At 51.8% G+C, this 26,691-nt stretch overlaps 1 protein-coding gene across 1 annotated transcript in view; it reads left to right on the top strand.

Annotated features, from left to right (window-relative positions):
- Positions 1–26,691, top strand: part of WNT7A (Wnt family member 7A) — a 63,663-nt gene that overhangs the window by 17,103 nt on the left and 19,869 nt on the right. Inside the window, exon 3 of the mRNA XM_003132396.5 lies at positions 4,460–4,731. Coding sequence (XP_003132444.1) covers positions 4,460–4,731 — 272 coding nt within the window. The remainder of the gene's footprint in view (positions 1–4,459; positions 4,732–26,691) is intronic.

A 26,691-nucleotide genomic window follows, 5' to 3' on the forward strand; every position in this document is an offset into this window, starting at 1 on the left:
CCCCTCTCCCAGCCCCAGTTCCCCCCAGGTGAAATAAGGAATTGCTGCTCACCTGGGGCAGGTGAAGGTGGTGTGGACAGGAGTTGAACGTGGCCTTTCATGCTGAGAGTGTGAGATTTTAAGACTCCAGGATCCTTCTCTACTTTCTTTCTGCTGTCACACCATGTTCTCAGCATGCCATCCCATTCGAATGGCTCTTATAAATTATTTACTGGTGTGGGGGTTTGCTGTTGTTTTTTAGGACCTCACCACAGCATATGGAGGCTCCCAGGCTAGGGGTTGAATCAGAGCTATAGCCGCTGGCCTGCGCCACAGCCCCAGCAATGCCAGATCCTTAACCCACTGAGCAAAGCTAGGGATCAAACCTGCATCCTCATGGATACTGGTTGGATTCTTGACCTGCTGAGCCACAACGGGAACTCCATTTATTGGCATTGTAGCTGATAACAAATGAATGGCAGAAATAAAGGCATCTTGATGAGGGTCAATGCCTTAAGCTGAGGGACTCTCTTTCCACTGGGGGGCTTTCTCATGCAGTGAGGAGCTGGGGAGGGAGGGGGCCCGGGACTGAGTGAGGATGCTGCCACCCTGGGCCTGGATCCCCAGTTCCAGCTGGTTTCTGGGCTGGTGGCCTCAGGGAATCCATTTACTTCTCAAGAGCCCCGCTTTCTTCATCTGTGACATTGTGGAGAATGGCATCTGCCTGACGGGGCTGTTGGGAAGCACCCCCAAGTGTGAGTCTGGCACATAGGAGGTGCTTAACACAGGTTACTTTCTTTTCACCCTCTCCCCTCAACCAAAAAGCCCCCAAACACCAGGCTTTTGGCTGATCCTGTGCTGCTGCCCTGGGGGAGGTCATGCTGGACAGGTGGGGCCCATTGCTGCCCCGCACCTGCCTGGCCAAGAGAGCCTCTCTGAAGCCCGGTTGGGGGGCTTCCTTGTGAATAGGTGAGCAGAGCACTTTTCTAGATTCCTAGCATGGAGCCTGGCCAGTAATAAGCACTAAGTAAAGCTCACCTGGCTTGGGGCCACTGTTTGGCATGTTCATTCATTCCTCCATCTATTCATTCACATGTGCCCACTACAAGTGTGTCCCCAGGGACTTGACAGGGCCCATGACAGAGCACTGCCTTCAAGGAAATTGTGTTGTTGGGGCAGTGGGAGTGGTAGGTGTGGTGAGAGGAACAGACAGTAATTATGTCTGAGATGGCAGGAGGACCACGGAGAAAACTGAAGCTGGAAGGTTTCTCTGGACCTCCCGTTGGTGCTGGTGATGCCATCCATTAGAATTAGTATAATGCCCACTGCTGTTTATTTATACGCTGGCCACATGCCAGGTGACGGCTGCCTCTCCCCCCAGTGGTGAAACTGGCAAATATGGAAATGGAGGTTCAGAGAGGCCCAGTGACTTGCCCCAGGTCACCCAGCTTCTTGCAGGGCAGGGTCGGGAGTGAGGCCTGCTCATTCATTCCTCCCTCCCACACCATGGTGAGGGCTGCAACCAGTGGGAGCAAGACAGACAAAGCTTCGCTCACACATGAACCCCACATTTGGCTGGGGACAGCCAGGCGCTGGTTCCACCCACACACTTGACTCTACATGCAGCTCTCGGGCTGTCAGAGCATCACGGAGCTCCACCAGGCGAGATGGGACCACTCACTGGTAATAATGGTAACAGGACAGTGGCTAGTGTTTGTGGAACTCTTACTCTGTGCCAAATGCCGCACTCTGGGACTCAGTCGCTCACTAGTCCACAGTATGTAGATGCTATTGTCATGCCTGTTTCACAGAGGAAGTGACAGAGGCTTAAACAGGTTAATAGGCCTAATGTTAGTTACACTGCCAGCCCACTGACCAGGGCAGCGTCCCGGATGGTAAGTGAGGAGGGGAAGCAGGGGGAATGGGGCAGTCTTAGTCTAACATTGGTGGGCAAGGCCCATGTCAAGGTCAGTGGCAGGAGTCAGTGGTGACCCTTTGGCATCTGCAAGTCTTGGACTTGATCAGCCAGTCCCTGGGTCTCTGGGAGCTGGGCAGCTAAGAATGATGGTCCCTCTGTTTCAGTGAGTGCAGGGGCAGTGGGTGTAGAGGTGACAGCCAGCCTGGCGGGCAGGGAAGGCCATGCCCTTGAGGAGACTTTGCTCTGGTCTGGAGTGCACCTTGAGTTCATGGGAGTTGTAGCTGAGAAGCTGCCCTTTTCCCACCCACCTTGGGGGATGGGCCACAGACCCTGGGTGGGAACCAGAGCCATCTGTCAGCACAGTGGTGTTTGGTTAGTTGTCTTGCCCTTGGCACCTGCATTGTCATGTGGTCCTCAGGGGGCTTAGAGAGTCCCAGAGCCACCACCCCCTGGGTGGCAGAGCCCCGCACACTGTCCCCAGCCCCATACCCAGGGAGGACCCTGGGGGAAGGGCAGGTCTTAGGGGGCAAGCCACCCCATTCCCCACCTGGCCATGAACTTGCTGCTCTATTTCTGGGTCTAATAAAGGCGACACAGTCTCCCTTCAGCTGCCGGTGGGTCCACTGCACTTTGCAATAATTTCATCCCTGGGGACAGTTCTTGGTTCGCTCAACCTCCCTAAATAAAGTGGGTGACCGTCATCCTGTTTTACAGTGGAGAAACTAGAGCACAGAGCAGTTGGGTGACTCAGCCAAGGTCACACAGTTAAAGTGGCGGCACAGGGATTTCCTTGCCCAACCCCAGTCCTCTCCTCTGTACACCCTCCACCTGATCATTCTCTCTCTGACGCTCGTGAGAGTCTCATCTCACTGCCACTATCTCCTCTAGTACATTATGTGTCTATTTGTTTGGTCCTCGGTGCTGTGAGCTGGTGCCTGCAGACTGAGGCTCAGAAGGAGGAACTTAGCCGAGTCACAGTCAGCCAGTGACTGAGCTGGTTCTTGAACCAGGCATTCAGCAGCTATGTTAACAGGGCTGTCATGGAATGTCAGGGCCGTGGGGCGGCATGGCGAAGCCATTGGTCCAGCAGGCATACAGGTCTCTGTGCCTGCAGGGTGGAAGAGAGGTGGCTGGGGGTCTAGGTTGCAGGTTGCTTGCATCTTAGCAGCCCAGGTGAGGGAACCTCGAAGGCAAGGAGTGGTGGGTGAAAAAAGATGTACCTGCCTCTGGGTCACAGTGACCTGGGGCTCAAGGCATCTTGGAAGTTGTTGCTTCCTCTGCCTCCTCAGGTGCTGCTTCAGACCCCAACCTCCTGGACCACTCCTCCACCCCTGGGGCATCTTCCTTCCAGTTGCTTGACTGACCCCCACCCACCCCGGCTCTAAGCCGACTTGCTGGCTACCTGGTACTCAGGGCTGCCCGGTACTTATGGCCTTGGTTCATCTCCATCCTGTGCAATAGCCACTACTCTTGGGCCCAGAGAGGCTGGGAGGCTGGGTGGAGGCACATAATTGCACCAGGCCCGAGCGGCTCCCCACCCAGGGTTCTGTCTCTGGCACCCCAGCCACTCAGTACCCTTCACCCCACTTGGTACCCAGCACCGTCCTGCAGGGCCCTTAGAGATGGTTCCCAGCCTCCGAGCAGGGCCGGGTCCATGCAGCTGGGAAGATCTATGCAAAAGTGATACCTCAGTGGCTTTCCAGACCCCCTACTGCCCTCCTAGTGCCATCTTTGTCCCTTTTGCCTTCCCTTCTGCAGGTCCCTCCCCTTCCAAGCCCTTATCTTCTGGGTCAGACTGAGGCCCTGGGGCACAGGTCCAGGCCTTCCCTGGAGATGCTCACAGTCTAGTGAGGGGGCCACAGAGAAGAAAAGGGCACAGACCCATACATGGTAGGTGACACGGCAATCATGACACATAGCAAGGCCGTGAGCACAGGATCTGCTGTGTCAGGCAGGTGCCATGAGCCAGGTCGAGAGTTGAGAGCTTTGCATGGACAAACTCTTGTCATTCTTTGCCATTCCTATGAGAAAGGGACCATTGCTGTGTCCCCATTTTACAGCGCTGAGATATAGGAAGGATTGTCAGTGGCTGAATGTCAGAGCCAGAAACTCAGGTTCAAGCCCAGGCCTCTGGCCCCAGAGCCTGTGTTCATTATGAGTGTTTAAGAAATGCTGCTTTACACTTCATCACCAGGCACTGCGAGTTTTGTGTATGCTTATGTGCGTGTGTGTGTGTGTGTGTGTGTGCGTGTGTGCGCATGCATGCACACGCAGCGTCCGTGGCCATATCAGTGTGTGTGTGTCTTCATCTGGCCTCCCAGAGCTGGGTGGCTGGCCTGCCTGCCTCCCTCCTCCAGTGCCCAGGCAACTCCCCAAGGGCATTCGGTGACAGGGAGGGACCAGGCGTTGTGTGAGGGGTGCTCAGGACAGAGCTTCCATGGTGTAAACAGTCTCTGTGCATCCTGCATGGCAAACTCAGCCTCCCCACCCCTCCACCCTGGGCCCGGCGCCCTCCTGGGATGCTCCGGTCCTGACCCCCGTCTTCCCACCCTCTCCCCACAGGGAGCCGCGAGGCTGCCTTCACATACGCCATCATCGCTGCCGGCGTGGCCCACGCCATCACTGCTGCCTGCACCCAGGGCAACCTGAGCGACTGTGGCTGCGACAAGGAGAAGCAAGGCCAGTACCACCGGGACGAGGGCTGGAAGTGGGGTGGCTGCTCTGCCGACATCCGCTACGGCATCGGCTTCGCCAAGGTCTTTGTGGATGCCCGGGAGATCAAGCAGAATGCCCGGACTCTCATGAACTTACACAATAACGAGGCAGGCCGAAAGGTAGGCAGCCAGGGAGGGGAGCCGGGCAGCTCTTGCAGAGATGCTGCAAAACAGCTTGTTTGGAACGGCTGGTATTGGGTCTCTGGTGAGGGGCCACAGGGCTCTGCTTGAATCTGTTGTTGGTTTGCTGCTGGTCAGGAGTTCTGTGTGGCATGAAGCTTGTCGGTTACCAAAGAGGTTGAATCATTGAGTCTCTGTTAAAACATATTGACTGTAACTCAGCAAGATGGAAAAAGGGACGGATGTGAACTCTCATCTGTGGGCCCATAAAGTCAGCTGTACACAGTCCAATTGTGGGAAGGGGTTGAGGTGAGTTCAATAGGAGCCATCCTTGTGGGGCAGCTGCCAGGGTTAACCTATCCTTGGTCACCTTAACCAAGATCTGGAGCTCAAAATAATGGAGGTGACCATGCTCTCTTCCCTGCCTTCTCTGGTCCTCCCACCTTCTGGGCTCAGCTCAGAAGAGAGTCAGGGCTATCCTGGGATGTTTCTGGAGGAGGTGGCTGGGTTAGAAAGGGGGCTGGACATGCCATCCTGCAAGGAGCTGCTGTCCCAGGCAAGGGAGCAGATGGACCTGCCCAAACAGCGTGCAGTGAGACCCCATGGGGTGGGGGTGTCCCAGCAGGGTTGGTCCTGCCAGTGTGAGGACTGGCTAGTGCACTGAGAACTGGATTGAGTTATCCAGGAAGATGTGAGCTCACCCCTGTCCTAGGAAGTACTGTGTTTGAACAGAGGCAGCTTGAACAGGCATCTCCAGGTACCCAAGCCAGTGCTCCCTGGCCCAGGTGGTGTCCTGGGCTGAGGCCTGAGCTTGGGAGTGGGCTCTGGAAGTGCCTGGATGGGCTGAGGTGCTCAGAGCCCAGTCTGGAGCCCGCAGCCCCAGGAGGTCCTGGGAGGGGAAAGGTCTGCTGTCGGCTCCATGAGCTGGGGAGGATGGGGAGGGAAGGCTTAGTGCCAGCTATGGGGGGGTGGGGGGGAACTACTGCAGAGGGCTGCAAACACGGGTGCCTGGGGAGCCAGGCAGGAGCAACAGTGACAAAAAAGAAGGACACTGCATAGGGCTGCAGTGAGTTGGGGAACACAGACCCCATGCCGGGGGCCCCCAGCCTAGCTCCAGTGCATTAAGGCCCAGGGTGGCTGTATCCTCTGATTTTAGACTCGGATTTTCATGCATATGCACTTCATTTTTTAGGTGTTGGCATTTAAAATTGGTAGTCACCAGTAACTCTTTAAAAATATAAATAGGAGGAGTTTCCTATGTGGCTCAGTGGGTTAAGAACCCAGCATAGTGTCCATGAGGATGGAGGTTCTATCCTTGGCCTTACTCGGTGGGTTAAGAATCTGACGTTGACACAAGCTGCTGTGCAGGGTGCGGATGTGGCTCAGATCCTGTGTTGCTGTGTCTGTGATGTAGGCCTGTTGCTGCAACTCCAATTTGACACTAGCCTAAGAATGTCAGTATGCTTGCTACAGGTACGGCTGTTAAAAAAAAAAAAATGTGCATGTTTATGTGAAAAGAAAAAAATTTACTGTAGGGGCTGAGAAATCCACAAGCTGTCTGAGGGTGGCCCACCTGCCCATAGGTGATCTTGTCTGGCTCGAGTACATTCCTGGTCCAGCAGGCCTCTAGCTCCGGACGTGTCAGCTCACTAATCCTCATGACACCCCTGTGAATGGGAGCATTGTCATCCCATTTTACAGATGAAGAAGTGGAGGCACAGAGTGGCCAAGTAACATGCCCCTTGAGCAAAGGCAGAGTGAAGCTGGCACCTGGCTTTCTGGTTGGCATTTTCTGTGCGATGCAGGCTGCTGGTCTGAGCGGGGCTGGCAGTGGACGACCTGGGTTCAAATCCTGGCTCCGTCACTCATTTCTTCATGGTAGGGAAGCAGAACTGGCAGGAGTGCCCTTAGGCTGAGGTGAGGAGGCAGGAGAGCCCTTACCCAGGGCTTGGCACGAGGTAGGTGTGGCCACATACTGAGCCAGGTGTCACTCGGGAGGGAGCTATCTGGTGAGCAGGGCTGGGGTGGCCCACACCCCTCATTAGGGAGGAGGCCCTGGGTGCACAGCTACCTGGCAAGTGCCAGGTCCTTCCCCCTGCCTTCCTATACCCTCTCCCTCTTCTGCAGCCTCCAGCCACATCCGTGTGTCAAAGCCTCCCAGGGCCACAGTGAGCCACAGAGCAGCTGTTTACCTGGCGTGCATTGGGATGAAGGCCCCGGGGGAGACTGCAAGGCCCTGCCAACCCTACCTGGCCAGTCCTGCAGCGGGGAGTGCCTGCTCCGGGCAGCACAGTCCTCCAGGGTGCTCAGCGGTTCATTCCTCCCACTTTCTGTGGTCAGATCACTTCTCAGGGCTGAGATCACAGGTCCAGGCTCCCTCCTGGCCCTGAAGCTCTGTCCTGGGGAGTGGACAGGAAGACAGGTGGCTTCCCTCTCCTCACTGTCCTCTCGTGTGGCCACCTGGTCGGGCCCCAGGGAGTAAAGGCGAGGTGCCTAGCTGGGGGTCAGGAAGCTCCTGGGCACATCAGGTGGGGGAGGGTTTTCTGAGCCACCAGCTTCAAAGGCGCGAGGGCCATGGCTACTGTCCGGGCAGATGATGGAAGCCATCAGACGTCATAAGACCAACCTCAGGGGGCTTCCTGGAGCAGGTGGGCCCCAGAAAAGGAGTGAGTTTCGGCTTGGTAGAGGAGAGATGGAGGTCACCCAGGTCTGGTGTGAAGAAGTCGTGGCCAGAGGCCCAGAGGTTCAGGGGCCCAGGCTGGCTGGTCTGTGGGTCCCTGAAGGGGGGGAGCAGCGGTGGGGGTGGGGGAGGGGGGCTCAAGGTCACCTGCCAGGCCAGGGGGTGAAAGCTGTGGGTTGTCTCCTGGGGCTGCCCTGTCCTTAACTGCTCGAGTCCCAGCCCAGGCATCTCTTCCTCAGGCAACCTTCCCTTTCAACACCTTCCAGCCTTTCCCAGATGGTGCCCCATTCTGAGGGCTTCTCCCTACTTTAGATCATGAGCTTGATGAGGGCAGAGACTTCTTGCATGTGTTCACAGCTGCACCCCGGGGCCTGACATCCAGAGGCGCTGTCTGTCTATGTGAAGTGAATGGTTAAGTATCCGCCAGTCACTGGGGAGCTGCTGGTAGTTCTGGAGCAGGGGAGACAGGGCAAGTCACAGAACAGAGTGAGGCCTTGGGCAGGGTCAGGAACAGGTTCTGGGCATCTTGGTGGAGTGTGGGTTTGCCCTGACTTGATACTTCTGAGCTAGAATGGTTTTCCCAGCCCAGGGGGAGGGCCCTGCCCCACACCTGTCCCCCGCCCAGCCTCACTGGTTCAAGAGGACCCTTGAGGGTGGCTTCCTGGAACAGCAGTTCAACCAGGCACTGTATGTTTTCCAGAGCCAAAAGGTAGAATTTGGAGCTCCCCGTGTGCGCAAGAAAGGCCTGATGAACCACTAGTCCAGCCCCTTTGTGGTGCGGAGGTACATACAGAGGCCCAAAGAGAGTCCTGGCTGGCCTTCAACTGCCCGGGGCAGTGGCCACTCCACTCAGCCAGAGCACAGTAGAAAGGTGGTCTTCCAGCCTAGCCCCTCACTCCCTGCCATGGGGTACCCAAGGGCCCAGACAGGTATACAAGTGATTAGGGGCAGGACAGTTGTCTAGCTGGGGCTGGGGAGTGGGGGGCACATGTGTAAGGGTCAGTGTACATCAGCTTTGGGCTCCATCCCTTTCAGGGCGTCAGTTTTCTCATCTATCAGATGGGTCTGTGATCCTCAGTTTATTCTGGATGCCAGTCAGGGCCAGATGAGAGCACACGTGGGAGACCCCTGGGATCCTGCAGCCTGCCATTTATTCAGGGACATGAGACCCTGTCCCAGAACCTCTTCCCACCACAGGCTTCCATGTGTCCCACACGCAGTGAAGTTGGACCAGCCTGCAGCTGCTCCTGGCTACACGTCCTGGAAGGGAGCACAGATGCATTTATCACTGGCTCCCTCCTCCTGCCACAAGGAGACAAGACCCAACCTGACCTCAGGCTCTGGGGCTTGTTGGCAGCTGGTGCAAGAGAAAGGGTGGAGAGGGGTTGGGGAGGGAGTGTGCGTCCCGGGGCGGGGTGGTGGCAGACCCACTGAGGGGAGACCCAGGGCCTATCCTCCAGGCAGCCCCTTGGGCTGCGGGGGAACCCATGGCCTCTGCTGGCCAACCAGAAGGAACAGCTGGGGAGGGTCTCTGCCCTCACAGATCTCCATTTGGGTCTGGCCCCAGGCAGAGCCAGGCTGTTCCCTGAAGATGGGGCCGCAAGGCTTGGGGTGGGATACGTGGCACCACGGTTGTCCCCTGTGTTTGGTGCTGGCTCCTGCAATTGTGTGGTCTGTGGTGTCAAATCAGAGTTGTTAGGTTAGAAGACAGAAACGGGAGAGCCAACAGATCTCTGGGGAGGTGATTCTAGAATCATACTCTCTATTGGAATCTGAGGGCCATTATTTAGGAATTGAAATCACAGTGTGTGCAGGTTGGGATTGTAGGATGTTTTCCACCCTCACCCATGTGGTCTGGAACCAGGGTCTTTGGTGGGGAGGGAGAAAGGTTTCCAAATCAGGGGGTGAAATCTCGGGACAGCAGGATCTTTGTGCCTTTGCATCATTTCTTTCCAACCTTTTGGGCAGTGACAAGGTGAACTTCACACCCTCTTCCCCTCAAGGCGCTCAGCCTAGTGAGGGAGGCAGGTGAGAGGAGCAAAAATGCGGATTCAGGGCCATAAACCACAGCAGAAAGGCCAGGCAGAGGGTGCGCGAGAGCTCAGAACAGGGAACAGCTCCTTCTTGGAGAAGTCAGGACACCTCTAGAGGCAAGTGGAGGGGGCTCCTCACTAGGAGGGTTTTGAGGGATAAATAGGAGTCCTCTGGGTAGACAAGGCAATGGGGAGAGAGGGAAGTTCAGCAAGAAGTAACAGCATAAATAAAAGCCTGAAGTCCTAAGAAGCCTGTTCAGGTGGGGGCGGACCCTGTGTATCTGGGAAGAAGGGGATAATGGGTGGTAAAGCTGCAGAGGGGCTGGGGCCAAATGCAGGGCCTGGAGTGCCCAGCCCAGGAGTGGGCTTCCCCCTTATGCTGGCAGTTCCTGAGGAAGCTCTGGAAGGGGCATGCTATGGGCAGGTCTGGCCCTCTCTGGGACGAAGTAGAGAACAGAGTGCAGGAGGCAGGATGGCAGCTGGTGCCTCAGTCTAGCTGGGGCCATGGGTGGGAGGGAGGGATGGCTCTTCAGGGAGCAGAAGCGGCGGGACCCCCTTTGGGTGGAATTTGGGGTGGCTAGGTAGGCACCATGCCTCACTAGACTGGAGGGGAGATGATGGCTAGGGTGCTTTGGGGCAGCAGATAGACATGCCAGGGGCCCCTGGGGCCTGCACAGAAGTCACTTGGAGCCACTTCCTGGCAGCCACCAACCAACAGGAGGCATTTGGCAGGATTGCCCAGCAGGAAGATTCTTGTGGGAAAGCCTGGAGCTGGGCACAGCCCTGGAGAAATGGACAGTAGGACAAGTGGGCTGAGGAAGCAGAAGAGCAGACGGGAAGGTGGGCCCTTCTGGATGCATCCTGAGCACTGTGCTCTGAGTCGGCCTCTGATGCATCAGGGCTCCTGAAGCCAGGCCAGGCAGGGTGCAGGGGGCCGGCCTCTCCACCCTTCTCTGATGATACTGCACTGGGCTTGGCATGCCATTGAGGTCTGGCTGTTCACTGGGGGTGAAGTGTGCTGGGAACTCGGGGGGCCCCTGGGAGGGAGGGCCTGCCGCAACCGCCTCCTGGGAGCGTGGTGACTGCTCCCCAGAGAGGCAGCCTTGGGAATGGGGGCCCAGCTGGGACGGGGCTGGCCCCTGCTGGAATGTGCCGCTTGCTCCAAGGGAGGTGAGCTCAGGGGCTTGGAATTTCACCGAGTGAGAAGTCACCTCCCAGTGCCTGCCCAGCCTCTGCGCACGGAGGGCGCTGGTCCTGTCCCTTCCTGCCCTGCCCCGTCTGGTCCGGGCGCTGCTGGGAGCTGGATTCCCACCCTGCCCTGGCTGTAGGCAGGCCTGTGAGTCAGGGGACACCAGGGACCTGGCCTCTGGCAGCTGGGGCGGGGCCCAGATAAGGCTTGCTCAGCTATGCTCCTCTCTGCTGTCCTGAGGGCCACTTGCATAGCTGACCAGATAGAGTGGTCAGCAGTGGCACGCTGAGGGCCTGAGGAAGCAGGCCCCACCTGTGAGAAGGCCTCCGCGGGCTGCGGGCCCTCCGTTCCCCTCCAGGTCAGGTGTGCATGTGGGTTCTTCCCTTCCCAGAGGGAAAGGCTTCCAGCTAGAACTTGAGGGACTTGGATAGGGTGGCCTCAGGTACATCCTGACCCTCCAGGGCCTCAGTTTCTTCTATGATGGGACCTTATGTCTCAGAAGGGTCCTGTAGTTCTGACATGTGTGTTGGGGGCTACAAGGTTCTTGGATCCCACTGGACACCAACCACACACTCCTGGAGTCAAACTTGTTCCTGCCCCAGGGCCTATGCACCTGCTATTTCCCTGTCTGGAATGCCCTTCCCTCAAATGTTTGCATAACTGGTTCCTTCTATTCTTCAGGTCTTTTCTCAGAGGCCCCCTCCCCAGGGAAGCCCTCCCTGACTTTCCTCCCCTACAACCATGTCGCTCTCTCTGTACACCATGCCGCCTTTTTTTTTTTTTTTTTTTTTGAATTGTCTTTTTGTCTTTTTAAGGCCACACTCACAGCATATGGAGGTTCCCAGGCTAGGGGTCCAATTTGAACTATAGCTGCTGACTATAACCACAGCCACAGCAACGCCAGAACTGAGCCACGTCTGCGACCTACACCACAGCTCATGGCAACACTGGATCCTTAACCTACTGAGCAAGGCCAGGGATCAAACCTGCAACCTGATGGTTCCTAGTCAGATTCATTTCCACTGTGCCATGACGGGAACTCCTTTTTTTTATTTTTAATTTTTTTTGTTGTTTATTTTCTATATGACTTACCGCCATATGAAATTACGTTATTTACACAGCTCTTTATGTCTCTATTTACTGTCTCCTCTTGCTACATTGTCAGCCCCATGAGGTTGGTGGGGGGCATGCATGAGTTTACAACTGTATCCTCTGTGCCTAGAACAGTGCATGGCACAGACTATGTGCTCAGAAAATAGTTGTTGAGTGACTGAATGCATGACAGGTGTCTCCTCTTACCTGGGGGAATTTCCTGAGAGTAGGGGTTGCCAGGTAAAAAACAAGACTCCCAGCTTACATTTGAGATGATGAATGCTTTTCAATACAAGTATGCCCCAAATATTGTGTGAGGCAAACTTATGGCAGCAATGTATTCATTGTTCATCTCAAAACTGAAAGGAGTTTCTTGCAATTTTATTTAATTTTCGTCTTTTGTCCTTTTAGGGCCGCACCCGCGGCATATGGAGGTTCCCAGGCTAGGGGTCTCATCGGAGCTGCAACTGCTGGCCTGCGCCAGAGCCACAGCAACACCAGATCCGAGTTGTGTCTGCGACCTACACTATAGCTCACAGCAACACCGGATCCTTAACCCACTGAGCAAGGCCAGGGATTGAACCCTCAACCTCATGGTTCTTAGTCAGATTTGTTTCCACTGAGCCATGACAGGAACTAGTTTCGTGCAATTTTAAATTAAACTTGTGAAGTGGAGATATGGTTGATGCAGGTGGGAGAATTCAGAGGGATCCTGTGTGCCCTTTGCCCAGTTTTTCCTGACAGCTCGTGAAGCCGTAGTTCATGGTCCCAGACAGCTCTGGCTTTGAACACAGGACGACTCAGAACACAGAACCTCTGTGCCACCATTGGAGCTGATTTCCTCCTTCCCTTTCCATCCCTGGCAGCCACTCATCTGCTCTCCACTTCCACAATTTTATCATCTTGAGAGTGTTAGAGAAATGGAATTGTGCAGTATGTAACCTTTGAGGCTGGCTTTTTCTACTCAGCATAGTCCCGTCAACTCACCTCGTTGCATTTCTGAATAGTCTGCTCCTTTTTAATTATTTTTATTTTTATTTATTTATTTTATCTTTTAAGGCCGCACCCATGGCATATGGAGGTTCCCAGGCTAAAAGGTGAATCGGAGCTGCAGCTGCCAGCCTACGCCACAGCCACACCAGATCCAAGCCGCGTCTGTGACCTACACCACAGCTCACGGCAACGCCAGGTCCTTAACCTACTGAGTAAGGTCAGGGATCGAACTTTTGTCCTCATGGATACCAGTCAGATTCATTTTCGCTGAGCCATGACAGCAACTCCTAGCCTGCTCCTTTTTGTACTGAGCTGAGTTCCATGGTATCCATGTGCCCCTGTCTCTCTGACCAGTCACCTGCTAAAGGACGTCTGGGTTGTTTCCAGTTCAAGACTATTAAAAATAAGGCTGCTGTGGACATTCATGCACAGGTTTTAGTGTGGACATGAGGTTCCATCTCTTGGGGGTAGATGCCCAAGTGTGTAAGGTTGGATTGTACAGTAGTTGTGTGTTTAGCTTTGTACGAAAGTGCAGACTTTTCCAGTGTGGCTGTGCCATTTTATATTCCCATAAGCAGTATACACAGGATCTAGTTTTTCTGTATCCTCTCCAGCATCCAGTTGTCACTGTTGTTTAGTGTTGTCCTTCTGAGAGGTATGTGCCAGTCTCACCATGACCCCTGCCCTAACAGCTCGTGATGTGGGCCATCTTCCCGTGTGTGAATTTGCCAGCCACACATCCTTTTCAGCACAATGTCTGTTCATGTCTCATGTCCACTTTCTGAGTAGGTTTTTCTTTTCTTTCTTTTTTGGCTGTCCTGAGGCATATGGAGATCTCAGGCTAGGGATCAGATCCAAGCCGCAGTTGCATCCTATGCCACAGCTGTGGCAACACCAGATCCTTCAACCCACTGCACTGCTCTGGGGACTGAACGTGCGTCCTGGTGCTGGAGAGAAAGCGCCAATCCCATTGCACCACAGCAGGAACTCCTAAGTAAATTTGGTTTTTACTGTTGAGTTTCGAAATTCCTGTGTATGTTCTAGATGCTAGTTTTCTATCAGACACCTGGTTTGCAGGGTTTTCCCTCCAATTATAGCTTGCTTTTTCCTCCTCTTGATAGGCTCTTTTGCAGAGCAAAACTTTTCAACTTTGATAAGGTCCAATTTATCAAATCTTCCTTTTCTGGATAGTGATTTTGTGTTAAGAAATCTTTGCTGAGCTTTTGGTTCTGAAGATTTTCCCCTACTTTTTTTTTCTTTTTCAAAAAGCTTTGTCATTTTACATCTTACACTTAAGTCCATCCTTTTTTTTTTAATTAATTAGTTTAAAATCAACTAAAGTTTATTTCTTTTTAAAATTTATTTTAAAAATGTGTTTGGAAGTTCCTGTGGTGACTCAGCAGGTTAAGAACACCACTAGTATCCATGAGGATGCAGGTTCGATCCCTGGCCTTGCTCAGTGGGTTAAGTATCTGGCATTGCTGCATGCTGCAGCATAGGTGTTGCTCTGGCTTTAGTGTAGGCCATCAGCTGCAGCTTTAATTGGACCCCTAGCCGGGGTCCAACTTCCATATGCTGAGGGCGCAGCCCTAAAAATAACAACAACAACAAAAATACAGAACAAAATGAACTCCTTGCCTCACCCTAATTCCCAAATTGAATTTTCTCCTAAAAGTTTTATAATTTTGCATTTTACATTTAAGTGTATGATGTGGTTTTGTTGTTATTATATTTGGTTTTTTGCTGTTGTGTTTTGGCCAAGTCCATGGCATGCAGAAGTTCCTGGTCAGGGATCAAAACTGAGCCACAGCAGTGACAACTCTGAATCCTAACCACTAGGTCACCAGGGAACTCCCATGATACACTTTGAGTTAAATTTTGTGTGAGGTATGAAGTTTAGGCAACATTCATTTTTTTTAATTTAATTTAATTTTTTAATTCAATGAATTTTGTTATATTTATAGTTATACAACCATCATCACAACCTAATTTTAGAGCATTTCTCTCCCAAACCCTCAGTCCATCCCTCCCCCAAACCTGTCCCCTTTGGTAAGCATATGTTTTTCAAAGTGAGTCAGTATCTGTTCTTCAAAGAGGTCCATTGTATCCTTTTTTTCAGATTCCACATTTAAGTGATAGCATACGACGTTTGTGTCTGATCAACTTCACTTAGCATTGTAATTTCTAAGTGCATCCATGTCGAGGTTCATTTTCTGTCTATCATGAGCCCAGCCTGGCAACCCTACCTGGCCCTGGCCGCCCTGTGGAGGCGAGTGGTCTGCAGATGGTACTGAGAACTGCAGAACCATTTCAGAACCGGATACTCCCTTCCTTGGGCCCACTGAATAGATGAAAGACTGACGCCACTGAAGAGGGCCCCAGCCGAGGCCACACATAACCAAGAGAGCTGGCGGGGGGGAGCGGGGGGCAGGATTCGCACCCAGATCGGGTACCCAGTTCAAACTCGCCCTACTCCTAGGAGGGCAGAGGCAGGTGGAGCTGGGAGGTCCACTGGGAACAGCCCGTGGGATGCCCGGCTGGGCTGCGCAGACCCCAAAGAGGAGCTGGGCAGGTCTGGAGTAGAAGCTGCTGAGTAGCACTGGAGTGGAACCAGCTCAGTCTCAGGGCTGAGGTCTTTCCAGTTTTCTCCAGTGATGCATCGAGGGCAGGGCCCAGCCAGGTCCAGTGGGTGATGCTGAGGTGATAGCAGTGGCCCGTGCTGGGGAGGGAGGGGATGCGATGGGGGCTATGGGAGTGGAGAGCAGGGGCGGGGCAGGAGCAGCCCTTCCCACAGGGAAGGGACAGGTCTGTGGGCCCCCAGCTCCGAGGAGTCTAGTCCTCAGCCCCCCACATTGCTCTGGGCTGCTGGGACCCTCTCCTCGTGGGAACCTGGGTGGACATGGGCAGCCTGGGGTGGGCCCAGAGGAGGTTGCTGGACACCCTGGCCTGGGAGGAGGAACTCGGGCTGCAGCGGGCAACCTCAGGGACTGTCACTGTTCCCCAGTCAGTGAAGGTCTGGACACTGGGGAGTGGGAAGGTGGCAGGCAGGACCCGGACCTTGGGTGGAGGGATGTACGGAGACGCAGGTTGAAGCCCTGATGAGAAGGCGGAATCAGCCGGGGGGCAGGTGCCTGTTTGCTGGGAGAATCTAGACACTAGATTGTGTGTTGGGGCTTGAAATGTACATCCTGATGAAATCCCCGCGAGTACTGTGAGTTGACCTTCTCTGTCGCTCTCTCCGTGTTACTGATGGAAAATGGAGGTGCAGAGAGGTAGAGAGACTTGCTCAAGGCCACACAGCTGGCAGTCTGGCTCCAGACTCAGTTCTTTACCTCTGAACCCCAGGGCTTTTTGGACTCAGATGTGTTTATCCCCACCCCACCCCCCATTTGCACATCTCATAATTCCAAGATGTCTTAAGATTTGGGGACTCGGGTCTCCAGCCCCCAAAGACCCCAGGATCTAGTGGTTCGGGCATGTAGATTATTCAGGCACTGTTTGTCCTGTCCCCTTCTGGTCACTGTGGCCCTGGAACAGTCCTTGGGCCAGTCTTGTCTGTGAGAAGATTCTTTTGGGCCAGGACGGAGCTTGGCTGTATGGAGCGGAGGGGTCTGCACATGGCCCCTCCCCAGCAGGAGGTGGTCCTGGACCTTCATGGTGGGTCTGGGTGGGACTGGACAAGGAGCTGCCCCGGAGTGTCCATGCCTGTGCAGGGACCTGGCATTCCTCCTGTCATCATGGGGCGTCTGGGTGTGCTCAGCATCGGGAAGACAGCTGGGGACCCACATCCTCTCCCCCTGCCAGATTCTCCTTGTCCTTCCAGGCAGGTGTGACATACCTTGGCATCTCCTAGAGCCCAGTCTGGAGCTGGGCACAGTAGGTGCTCTTAGCTATGTGGGGGATGTGAACGCAAGTCTGGTGTCCGGAAGGGGCCCTTAGAGGACTGGCAGGCTGGGGGGTTGGAAGTGCCTGTTCTCTGCCTTCCTGAGTACAAGGTGGGTGGGCTGAGAATGGCTTGTCCCAGGCTGGGAGGTGGGCCCTGGAGACCATCCCTGGCTTGCCTGCTCCTGAGCTGAGTGGCCTTGGGTATGTTAAGTCACTTTTCTGTACCACAGTTTCTCCATCTGTAAAACATGGACAATGCTAGCTTCATAGAGTATTGTGAGGATTAAATGACGAAATGAATTTAAAATGCTTAAGCTGCTGTCCTATTTGGTTGCCACAGGCCGCACGTGGCTATTTATAGTGATTATAAATCAATAAGATTAACCCTTCAGTCCACATTTCAAGTGTTGTGTATCCACGTGGTGCGTGGCTCCCCTGTTAATTCCATCGCTGCAGGAGGGGCCAGTGGACTGGCTGGTCATTGCAGTGCTGGGCTCAGACCTTGGTGCGATGACTCAGGAGACCTGGAAAGGTCTGGTAGGTGGTTAGAGGCCCCCTGCCAGCCCCAGGCGGGGCTCAAATAGTGACCATCTCAGTTCTCTTGGAAGGAATACCCAGTGTGGTGCTGGCCCGTCTGAGGGGGCGCATTTGAAACCGGCCGAGGTGGGAGGGGGCAGCATGATGAGGCCCCCAGAGGCCTCCCAAGTGAGGTGAAGCCGAGGGGGCTCAGTTACACTGCGGTGAGACCAAGTCAAAAGGCGCCCACCGTGGACAATGGTCGCCTTTGTTCTCAGGACAGGCAGTGGGACTCTCGGGTGTTATCAAATCTGCCCAGACAGGGGAGGGGGAGCCCAGGGTGGGGGGCAGGCGGTGGGGTCAGGAGTGGCCCAGGAAAGGGAGGAGGAATTGGCACCAGGGCGGCAGTGTCTCTTGCCCTAATCCTGAACACTGGCGTGTCCTTTGAGGAGATATCCAGGTGCTGTCATGTCCCACAAAAGGCCTTCTTGGCTAACAGAGGGGTTTCCTCAAATCTTTACCTTGCAGTGTGTGTTCGAGACACACAGCCAGTGCTCCGTCTGTAGGAGTTAATCTGTTTCATTGGTCTGACAGCCTTGGGGGGCCTTAACTCCACAGATGGGCAGTGGAGGGCCAGGCCAGGCTTGAGCAGGGTCCAGGCTCCTGGGCAGTCCCTGCTGCAGCCGAACCAGAGCTCACCTGATCTCAGGGCCTCCCCCTGGGGCATTGTGGAAGGGGCAGGCCCCGGGCCAGGGGTGTCAGCTGGGAAAGACCAGCCCTCCCCTGCCCTGTGCCTCTCCCAGCGCCTGACACACCCTGTGCTCCACTATCCATGAACCATTGCCTGGGCAGGTGTCATTCTTCCCATTTTACAGGCCCGGGACGGAGGTACAGGGTGCTTACGTGGTGTGCTGAGGCAGCCCAGGTAGAAAACCTCCAAGCCAGGATTCCCTCCCACCTCCCGCCTCTGCCACCCACGCGTCTCTTTTTCATCTTCAGTCCTGTGAATGTCTATTTTAGACCTGGAAGCACTGGTAGCATTTTGAAATAATAATCATTCTAACAACTTCTGTAAAACACTTCCTTTTTTTTTTTTTTTTTTTTTTTTTTTTTTGTCTTTAGTCCTCTTAGGGCCTCACCGGCAGCATATGGAGGTTCTCAGGCCAAGGGTCTAATCGGAGCTACAGCTGCCGGCCACAGCCACAGCCACAGCAACGCTAGATCCAAGCTGTGTCTGCGACCTACACCACAGTCAAGGCAACGTCGGATCCTTAACCCACTGAGCGAGGTCAGGGATCAAACCCACAACCTCACGGTTCCAAGTCGTGTTCGTTTCTGCTCCGCCACGGGAACTCCTGTAAAACACTTCCTAATTTGCAAAACCATTTCTGTTCCTTGGCCAAGTTTTACAACATTCCTCCAAGTGTGTGCCCATTTTGCAGGCGATGTGCCTGAGGCCCTGACCAGGTGGTAGATCTGTGGGGCTGTTCCCTCCTGGGCTGTAGCATCCTGGGTGGGGGCGGGTTGGGGCTCCCAGCCACGCGGTGCTCTTGACTCAAGAGGGATGTCAGGCTTTTGTTCTGTGCTGGGAGGTGGGAATGACATAGCTGAGGAACCTGGCCAGAAGAACCCTGACTTTGCCATCTTTTTGCTGCGTGATCAAGCCTTAGTTTCCCCAGGGAGAAAGGCCATGATAATTGCACTTCTCTTCGCCGCCAGTCAGGTTGATGGGCTCATGTCTGGAAGAGCCGAGGCCCACACATACTAAGTGCTCAGAAGGCAGCAGCTGCCCTTATGAATGTTGTCAGTACTGTTACCAGCGGCCGTAGGAGTAGCAGGTGTTTTAAAGCCGCAATGAGGTTCTAATTCCTGTATTCTATTCCTAAGGGTCTTTCTAGCGCTAAAGCTCTGTGTTTCCCATGTACCAGTTGTGAAGCCTACTAGGAGGCCTGGGGGAGAAGGGGAGGTCCTGGAGTTGAGATTAGTCACTTCACTAGACAGAGGGGGGTCACCAGGGGACAACCCCACATTGGCTCTCTACGCTCCGTGACTGGTGAGGTCCACCTGGGCCTCTCAGGAATGTCTGAGCTGCCACCTGTGGAGAGAGCCATGGCTGTGTCCTTTTCAGCCCATGCTACAGGTGCCAAGCATGTGCTACATCCTGGGACCTGCAGAGCTATCTGTCAAGTCTGGTCTTCAGCCCAGACTGCCCATCCACACTCAAGCCCTGTGCATCCAGCTGCCTCCCCGTCCCTGCTCCAGGCGGTCAGCTGGCCGAGGAGTGCCACCTGCCCAGGAGTGTAATTGCTGGATCATAGGGAAGCTCTATCACAGGATATTGAATGTAGCTCCCTGCTGATCCTCCCTCCATAGACACCCCTACCCTCGACCTGGTTTGGGAACTAGCAGCTTGGTCCTCCCAGTTGTCCAGGCTGAGACCCTTGTTTGTCCTGACGCCTCCTTCCACACCCACAGCCAGCCTGTGGGCTCTGCCTAAAATATCTATCCAGAACCCCCTGAGCCCATCCTCTCCTACCTGGAGTACATAAGAGCCTCCCTACCTGTCTCCCTGTTCCCACCTTGGCCCCCTGCAGCCGTTTCAGATGTAAGTTAAATCCCCTCCTCACTCATAGCCTCACAACAGCTCCCACCTGACCCAGAGCAGAAGCCAAAATCTTCCCAGAGGCTGGCCAGGCTCTTCATGCGACCTTCTGACCTCATCTCCTACTTCTCCTCTGCTCACTCTGTTCTACCTACACGGTTTTTCAAGCACACTGAATATGTCCCTGCCTCAGGGCCTTTGCACTTGCTGTTCCCTCTGCCTGGAACGTTCTCCAGCCAGACACTCACCACCCCCCCACCTCAAGTCTTTGCTCAATATCACCTTCTTAAGAAGGTCTCTCCTGACCACTCTCTTTGAAATTGCCCTCCTTCTGCTTCACCACTTCCGTCCTCATCATGTTTTCTTTTTCTATGTAGCAGTCACAACCATGTGACATAATATTGGTAATTGGCCAAATGATCCCAATGTGGCTGGGGGAAAAAACTATGCACTGCAGGAGGCTTCTGTGGAGACAGTCTAGGCTCAGAGCAAAGCTTCTTCTCTTCTTTGAACTCCAGGGATGTGTCTTCAATATTTGTCCCAATGGGCCACTGGTAAATAGAGATTTGATTTTTAAATTTATTTATATTTTTATCAAAGTATATTCGATTTACAATGTTATGTTAATTTCTGTTGTACAGAAAAGTGATGCAGTTTTATATATATATATATATATATATACACACATATATATACATATATATATATATATATATATATACACATATATATACATGTGTGTTCTTTTTTTATATTCTTTTCCATGATGGTTTATCACAGGATGTTGACTATAGGTCCCTGTGCCATACCGTAGGACCTTGTTATCTATTCTATGTAGAATAATTTGCATCTACTAACCCCAAACTCCCAGTCCATCTCTCCCCACCCCCTCTCCCCCTTGGCAGCCCCAAGTCTGTTCTCTATGTCTGCGAGTCTGTTTCTGTTTTATAGGTAAGTTCATTTGTGTTATATTCTAGATTCCACATGAGTGATATTATACGGTGTTCGTCTTTCTCTGTCTGACTTCACTTAGTACGATCATCTCTAGTTCCATCCATGTTGCTACAGATGACATTTTGTTCTTTTTATGGCTCAGTAGTATTCCATTGTGTATATATACCACATCTCTTTCATCCATTCATCTGTTGATAGACATTTTGGGTGCTTCCGTGTCTTGGCAATTGTGAATAGTGCATCTGTAAACATAGGGGTGCATGAATATTTTTAAATTATAGTTTTGTCTGGATATATGCCCAGGAGTATGATTGCTGGATCATATGGCAACTCTATTTTTAGTGTTTTCAGGAACCACCATACTGTTTTTCATAGTGGCTACACCAACTTACATTCCCTCCAACAGTATAGGAAGATTCCCTTTTTTCCCCACACCCTCTCTAGCATTTGTTATTTATAGACTTTTTAATAATGACCATTCTGACTGGTATGAGGTGGTACCTCATTGTAGTGTTGATTTGCATTGCTCTAATAATTAGTGATGAGCATCTTGTCATGTATCTGTTGGCCACCTGTGTGTCCTCTTTGGAGGAATGTCTGTTTAGTTCTTCTGCCCATTTTTCCATTGGGTTGTTTTGTTGTTGTTGTTGAATTGTATGAGCTGTTTGTATATTTTGGAGATTAAGCCCTTGTCTGTTGCATCGTTTGCAAATACTTTTTCCCATTCAGTAGGTTGACTTTTTGTTCTGTTTATGGTTTTCTTTGCTATGCAAAATCTTGTAACTTTGATTAGATCCCATTTGTTTATTCTTGCTTTTATCTCTGTTGCCTTGGCAGAATGACCTGAGAAAACATTAGTACAATATATGGCAGAGAATGTTTTGCCTACCTTCTCTTCTAGGAGTTTTATGGTGTCATGTCTTATGTTTAAGTCTTTAAGCCTTTTTGAGTTTATTTTGTGCATGGTGTGAGGGTGTGTTTTAAGTTCATTGATTAATATGCAGCTGTCCAGTTTTCCCAGCACCACTTGCTGAAGAGACTGTCTTTTTCCCATTGTATATTCTTTCCTCCTTTGTCAAAGAGTAATTGACCATAGATATATGGGTTTATTTCTGGGCCCTCTATTCTGTTCCATTGATCCGTATGTTTTTTGTCACTACCATGCTATTTTGATTACTCTAGCTTTCAGGTATTGTCTGAAGTCTGAGGGTTATGCCTCCTGCTTTGTTTTTTTTTTTTTTTTTCCTCAGGATTGCTTTGTCAATTCTGGATCTTCTGTGGTTCCCTATAAGTTATAGAATTATTTGTTCTTGGTCTGTGAATAATGTCATGGGTAATTTGATGGGAATCACATTAAGACTGTAGATTGCTTGGGGTAGTATGGCCATTTTAACAATGTTAATTCTTCCAGAGATTTTATTTTTAAATAACTGTGTAGCCCTTATCTTACTCCAGGCAGTATTCTAAATTCTCTCCCCCACCCCACCCTTCCCTCTCTCCCTCCCTATCTCTCTCTCCATACACACACACACTCATATAATTCTCATGAGTGAAGTAAGTACTATTATCTTCCTTTTACAAATGAAGACACTAAGGCACACAGGGGTTCATTAACCCATCCAAGGTCACACAGCAAAAAACAGAATAAAATAAAGAGCCAGGATCTGAATCCAGGAAGTCTGGCTCCAGAGTCTCTAATCTTGCTTTAGTTCTTCTTTAGTTCTTCTCTTTTGTGCATTCACTCACTCATTAAGTATTTATAACATGTCTTCTTTGTGTCAGGTGCAAAATTTTAGAAACCAGCAGATGACTAAAAAATGGCCCCTATCATCAGGGAGCTAATAGAAAATGCAAAACAAGTAAATAAGGGGAATGGAAAAATATAGCCATTCAGCAGATATTCACTGACATACATCTACTAGATGTCAACCCTCTGTTAGGCACTGGAAATCAGAGATAAGATGGTCTGCTTTTGAGGTGCTCACATCCTAATAACAGAAGGAAAGGATGAGGTACTGCATATAGTCATGACAGCATGAGCTGAATTTGGTAAAGGAGAGGGCAGGGGACTAGGAGACTTCAGGATAGGAAGTCCTCCATCTGGGGTTGGTTTTGATGGGTGGCTGGCTGAGTGGTTGGGAAGATGGATATGTGGATAGGTAGATGGACATACAGATGATAGATAATATGTGGAAGGATGATTAGATGAATGGTTATATGGATTGATGGACAGATGTGTGATTACATTGATAGACAATAGAATATGGATGGATGGTTGGATGGATGGCTAGATGGATGGATGAGCAAATTTATGATCAAGTGGATAGATATTAGAAAGTGATTGGATGATGGATATGTGGATGTGTGGATGGATGGATAGATGTTTGGAAGCGTAGATAGGTAGGAAGCATTTGGAAGGATGGTTGGATGAATGGTTATATGGATGATTTATTGGACGGATGGATGGATGAACAAATTTATGATGAGGTGGATATTAGAAAATGGTTGGATGGATGGATACGTGGATGGATAGATAGCTTTTGAAAGTGTAGATAGATAGGAAGCATTTGGAAAGATGGTTGGATGAACAGCTGGATGGATGGACGAATGGATAGTTATTTGGAAGGTTGCTTGGTCGAACGGATGGGTGAAAAGCTGAGCTCATTGCTGAAAGTTGGACATTATCCCAGTGAGATCACCAGACCAGCTGAAAGAAAGGGATGGAAATCCACACATTCATTCTTTTAACAAATGTTTGTTAGGCACCTATTTATTTGTCTGGTACTGTTTTGGGCTATGGAATTAAGTGGTACTTGCTTTTATGGAGCCGGCATTCCAGAGAGAAAGCAGAGGACAAATAAATAAATATATATAGACTCTACTGTCAGAGAATAATAAATGCTATGATGAAAAAATAAAGGAGGATGAGAGGGCAAAGATGATGAGAGGGAGCCTTTTATTGGGATATCAGGAGAGGCCTCTTTTTTTTTTTCTTTTTCTTCCCCCTTTATTGAGATGTGACTGACAAGTTAATGTTGTATATATTTCAGACGTACAATGTGATTTTATATACACATACACTGTGAAGTGATCACCACAGTCAAGTGAATTAATGTCACCTTATATAATGACTTTTTTGGGTAAGATCTTTTGACATCTCTTCTCTTAGGAAGTGTCAGGTATAAAATAGAATTTTATAAACTGTTGCCACAGCGCTGTGTATTAGATTCCCCAAAATGTATTCATCTTATAAGTGGACGTTTGTACCCTCTGACCAACATCTCCCCATTTACCACACATCCCTGGCCCCTTGCAGTCAGCATTCTACAGGAGAGTCCTCTTTGAGAAGGTGAGTTCTGAATAGGAAGTGAGCCATCTGGGGAATAGCATTTGAGACAGAGGGAACAGTGAGTGCAAGAACCTATGGCAAAGAGGCCAGTGTTTCTCACTGAGTGAGTGAGAGGGAGAGGCGAGATGAGGTCGCTGATGGGTGTGTTTGGAGTCTGGGGTCTGGGGTGGGGGATGGGCAGATCACCTCCTGGGCCCTGGAAGGAGTGTGGGTTTGGTTGTGACTCAGAAGACCAGTAGCAGACTTTGAACCTGGGCTGCCTTGCATTTGGAAAGGCACCACCCTCCCCACTTCGCTGGTAGGTTCCCAGCCCTGCTCCCTCCTGGCCTGTTCAGTTGGGAGGCTGTCAGCAGTTTGATCACAGCTCCCGGCTCTCAGCAGTTTACAGCTCAACCGTGAAACAGGCCCCAGGCAACATGTGGCACCTCGGAGTGATTTACTTGCTCACCATTTCTATATTTAGTGCCATTTCATGCCCATGGGCCAAGTTTTCAGAGAGAAAAAGAAGGAGGAATTTAGGGGGAGTTGGTTAAGCTCTTGTTTTGTGTTTGGGTTTTTTTTTTTTTTTTTTTAACACATAGATCCATTTTTTCAATTGCTTTCTGAGATTATCTCCCAGCCTTTGAAAAGTTACAGGATGCCAACTGATGGTGCATTCCAGGACACTATTCATTTCTGAGAGCCTAGTCTGTTTCGCTGCCCTTTTCTCTTGGAAGTTTGTGTTTGCTTGCTGGTGGGAGTGAGCTGGGTTTAAAGGACCAAGTGTGTGGACCCAAGGGTAAAGGAATCGATTCCTTACTATTTCACGTAATATGGCTGTACTTCAGGCCATGTTCTCACCGCCCTCTGAAGTGGAAATCCCACAGACCTCCAACCAAGGTGCCTGTAGGGCATCTCGGATTTTAATTTGCACATACATCACCTTGGGAGAGTGTGCAAATGCAGCTTCTGACTCTGTCAGTCTGGGGTGGGGCCTAAGATCTGCATTTCCAACAAGCTCCCCAGTGGTGCCCTGGGACCACTCTTGGAGCACAAGGCTTGTGCCAGCACTGTCCAATAGAAATTAACACGAGCCACGTGTGTAATTTAAATCTCTCTTATAGCCACAACCAAAAGGTAAAAAGGGTGACATTGAATACAGTAATATTTTTTATTTAATCTAGTATGTCCAAAATATTGTCATTTCAGTAGGTATCACTGTGAAAATACTGAGATAGTGTATGTTCTTTTTTTTTCCTGTAATAAAATCTTTGGAATCTGGCATTTGCTTTACACTTAGAGCACAGACAAGCCACAGTTCAAGTGCTCATGTGGCTGGTGGATCCCCTCTAGACAGCATATCTCAGTCTGACTTGACTACCTCTGGTGATGGGGAGCTCACTCCCTCCTGGGATGTTCAGTCCATGCCCACAGCCTCTCAGTTGGGAGTCATCCCCAGGCCAGCTGGGAAGAGCCAGCTCCACTCACTGAGTCCCCGAGCTGGTGGGCATCCTCTGCGGAGAATGGTCCTGCCAACATATTGGGTCCCTGTGAAGCCCTCTCCTCCAGCTCCCTCCCGGGGAGCAGGTACCCCACGTGCTCAGCTACGTCTCTCTTGTTGATGTTCTCAGCCCAGGGTCAGGGAGCTTAGGTGTCCCCATGCTGTCACCCAGCCAGGAGGTGTCCAAGCTGGGCGCCAAGTCAGGATGTTGAGACCTCTGCCCCTCTGCTGTAAGAGGCTCTAGTTCCTGCAGCGGGACATGGTTTCAGCAGGCCTCCTGGGCCCCTGCAGGGCCAGCCCACACGTGCTGATGGAGCCACAGAGCTGGCTGGGAGGGAGGTCATCAGAAGCCATGCAGCCCTGGGGCTCAGAGCCTGTGGCAGCTCCTTGGAGCTGCAGAGAGTAAGGAACTAGCCCTTCCCCCACCATGCCCACCCCTCCACCCAGGGGAGAGCCCCCAGCTTGGCCGGAAACTGCCCTGGGATCAAGAGAAGCTGGGGTGTGTTTCCCAGTTGCTGGCCTGGAAAAAACCTGACTCCGTGGGGGCAGGAAAGAGGAACGCTCAGAGTAGGCGTCCCTGTGCCTATGCCCATGCCCAACCTTTCATGGTTGCCAGGCAGCATGAAACCTCAGGCCAGCCCACCGCCCTGACACCAGCACAGAGGGAGTGTTTGCCCTGGGATGGGGGACTCAGAGGGCTTCAGTGGTACCAGGTCACCCAGGCAGGGCACCTCTGGGGTCAGGAAAACTCATCTTGGGGTGGCCTGGGACAGGGGACGTTCATCTGGCATGACCTGGCTCCTGGGCCCTGCCTCCATGCTCTGGAGCATCTGTTCCTGCATCCTCTGTCCCACAGCCCCTCCTTGGGGGCTTTAGCTTGACCCTCTGTGGACTAAGTCAGGGCCTCTTCTGCCAGACCCACCATGAAAGAAATGGCCATCCAGGCTCCTGGACCATTCATTCATTCACTCATACATTCATTCATTTATTCAGCAAATGTTTGCTGAAAACCCCAGCCTCTTCTAGATGCCTCCTAAACAAGACAGAGGAGAAACCAGAGGAAGAGTGTCACAGGCAGAGGGAACAGCAGGAACAGATGCCCTCAGGCAGAGATGGGCTGGGAATGGTTTTAAAAGACCTTGTGTTAAGTGTTCACAGACCTGCACAGCCATTATCACAGGCAACTT

Source organism: Sus scrofa, chromosome 13 (genome assembly GCF_000003025.6).
Source record: "Sus scrofa isolate TJ Tabasco breed Duroc chromosome 13, Sscrofa11.1, whole genome shotgun sequence".
NCBI lineage: Eukaryota > Metazoa > Chordata > Mammalia > Artiodactyla > Suidae > Sus > Sus scrofa.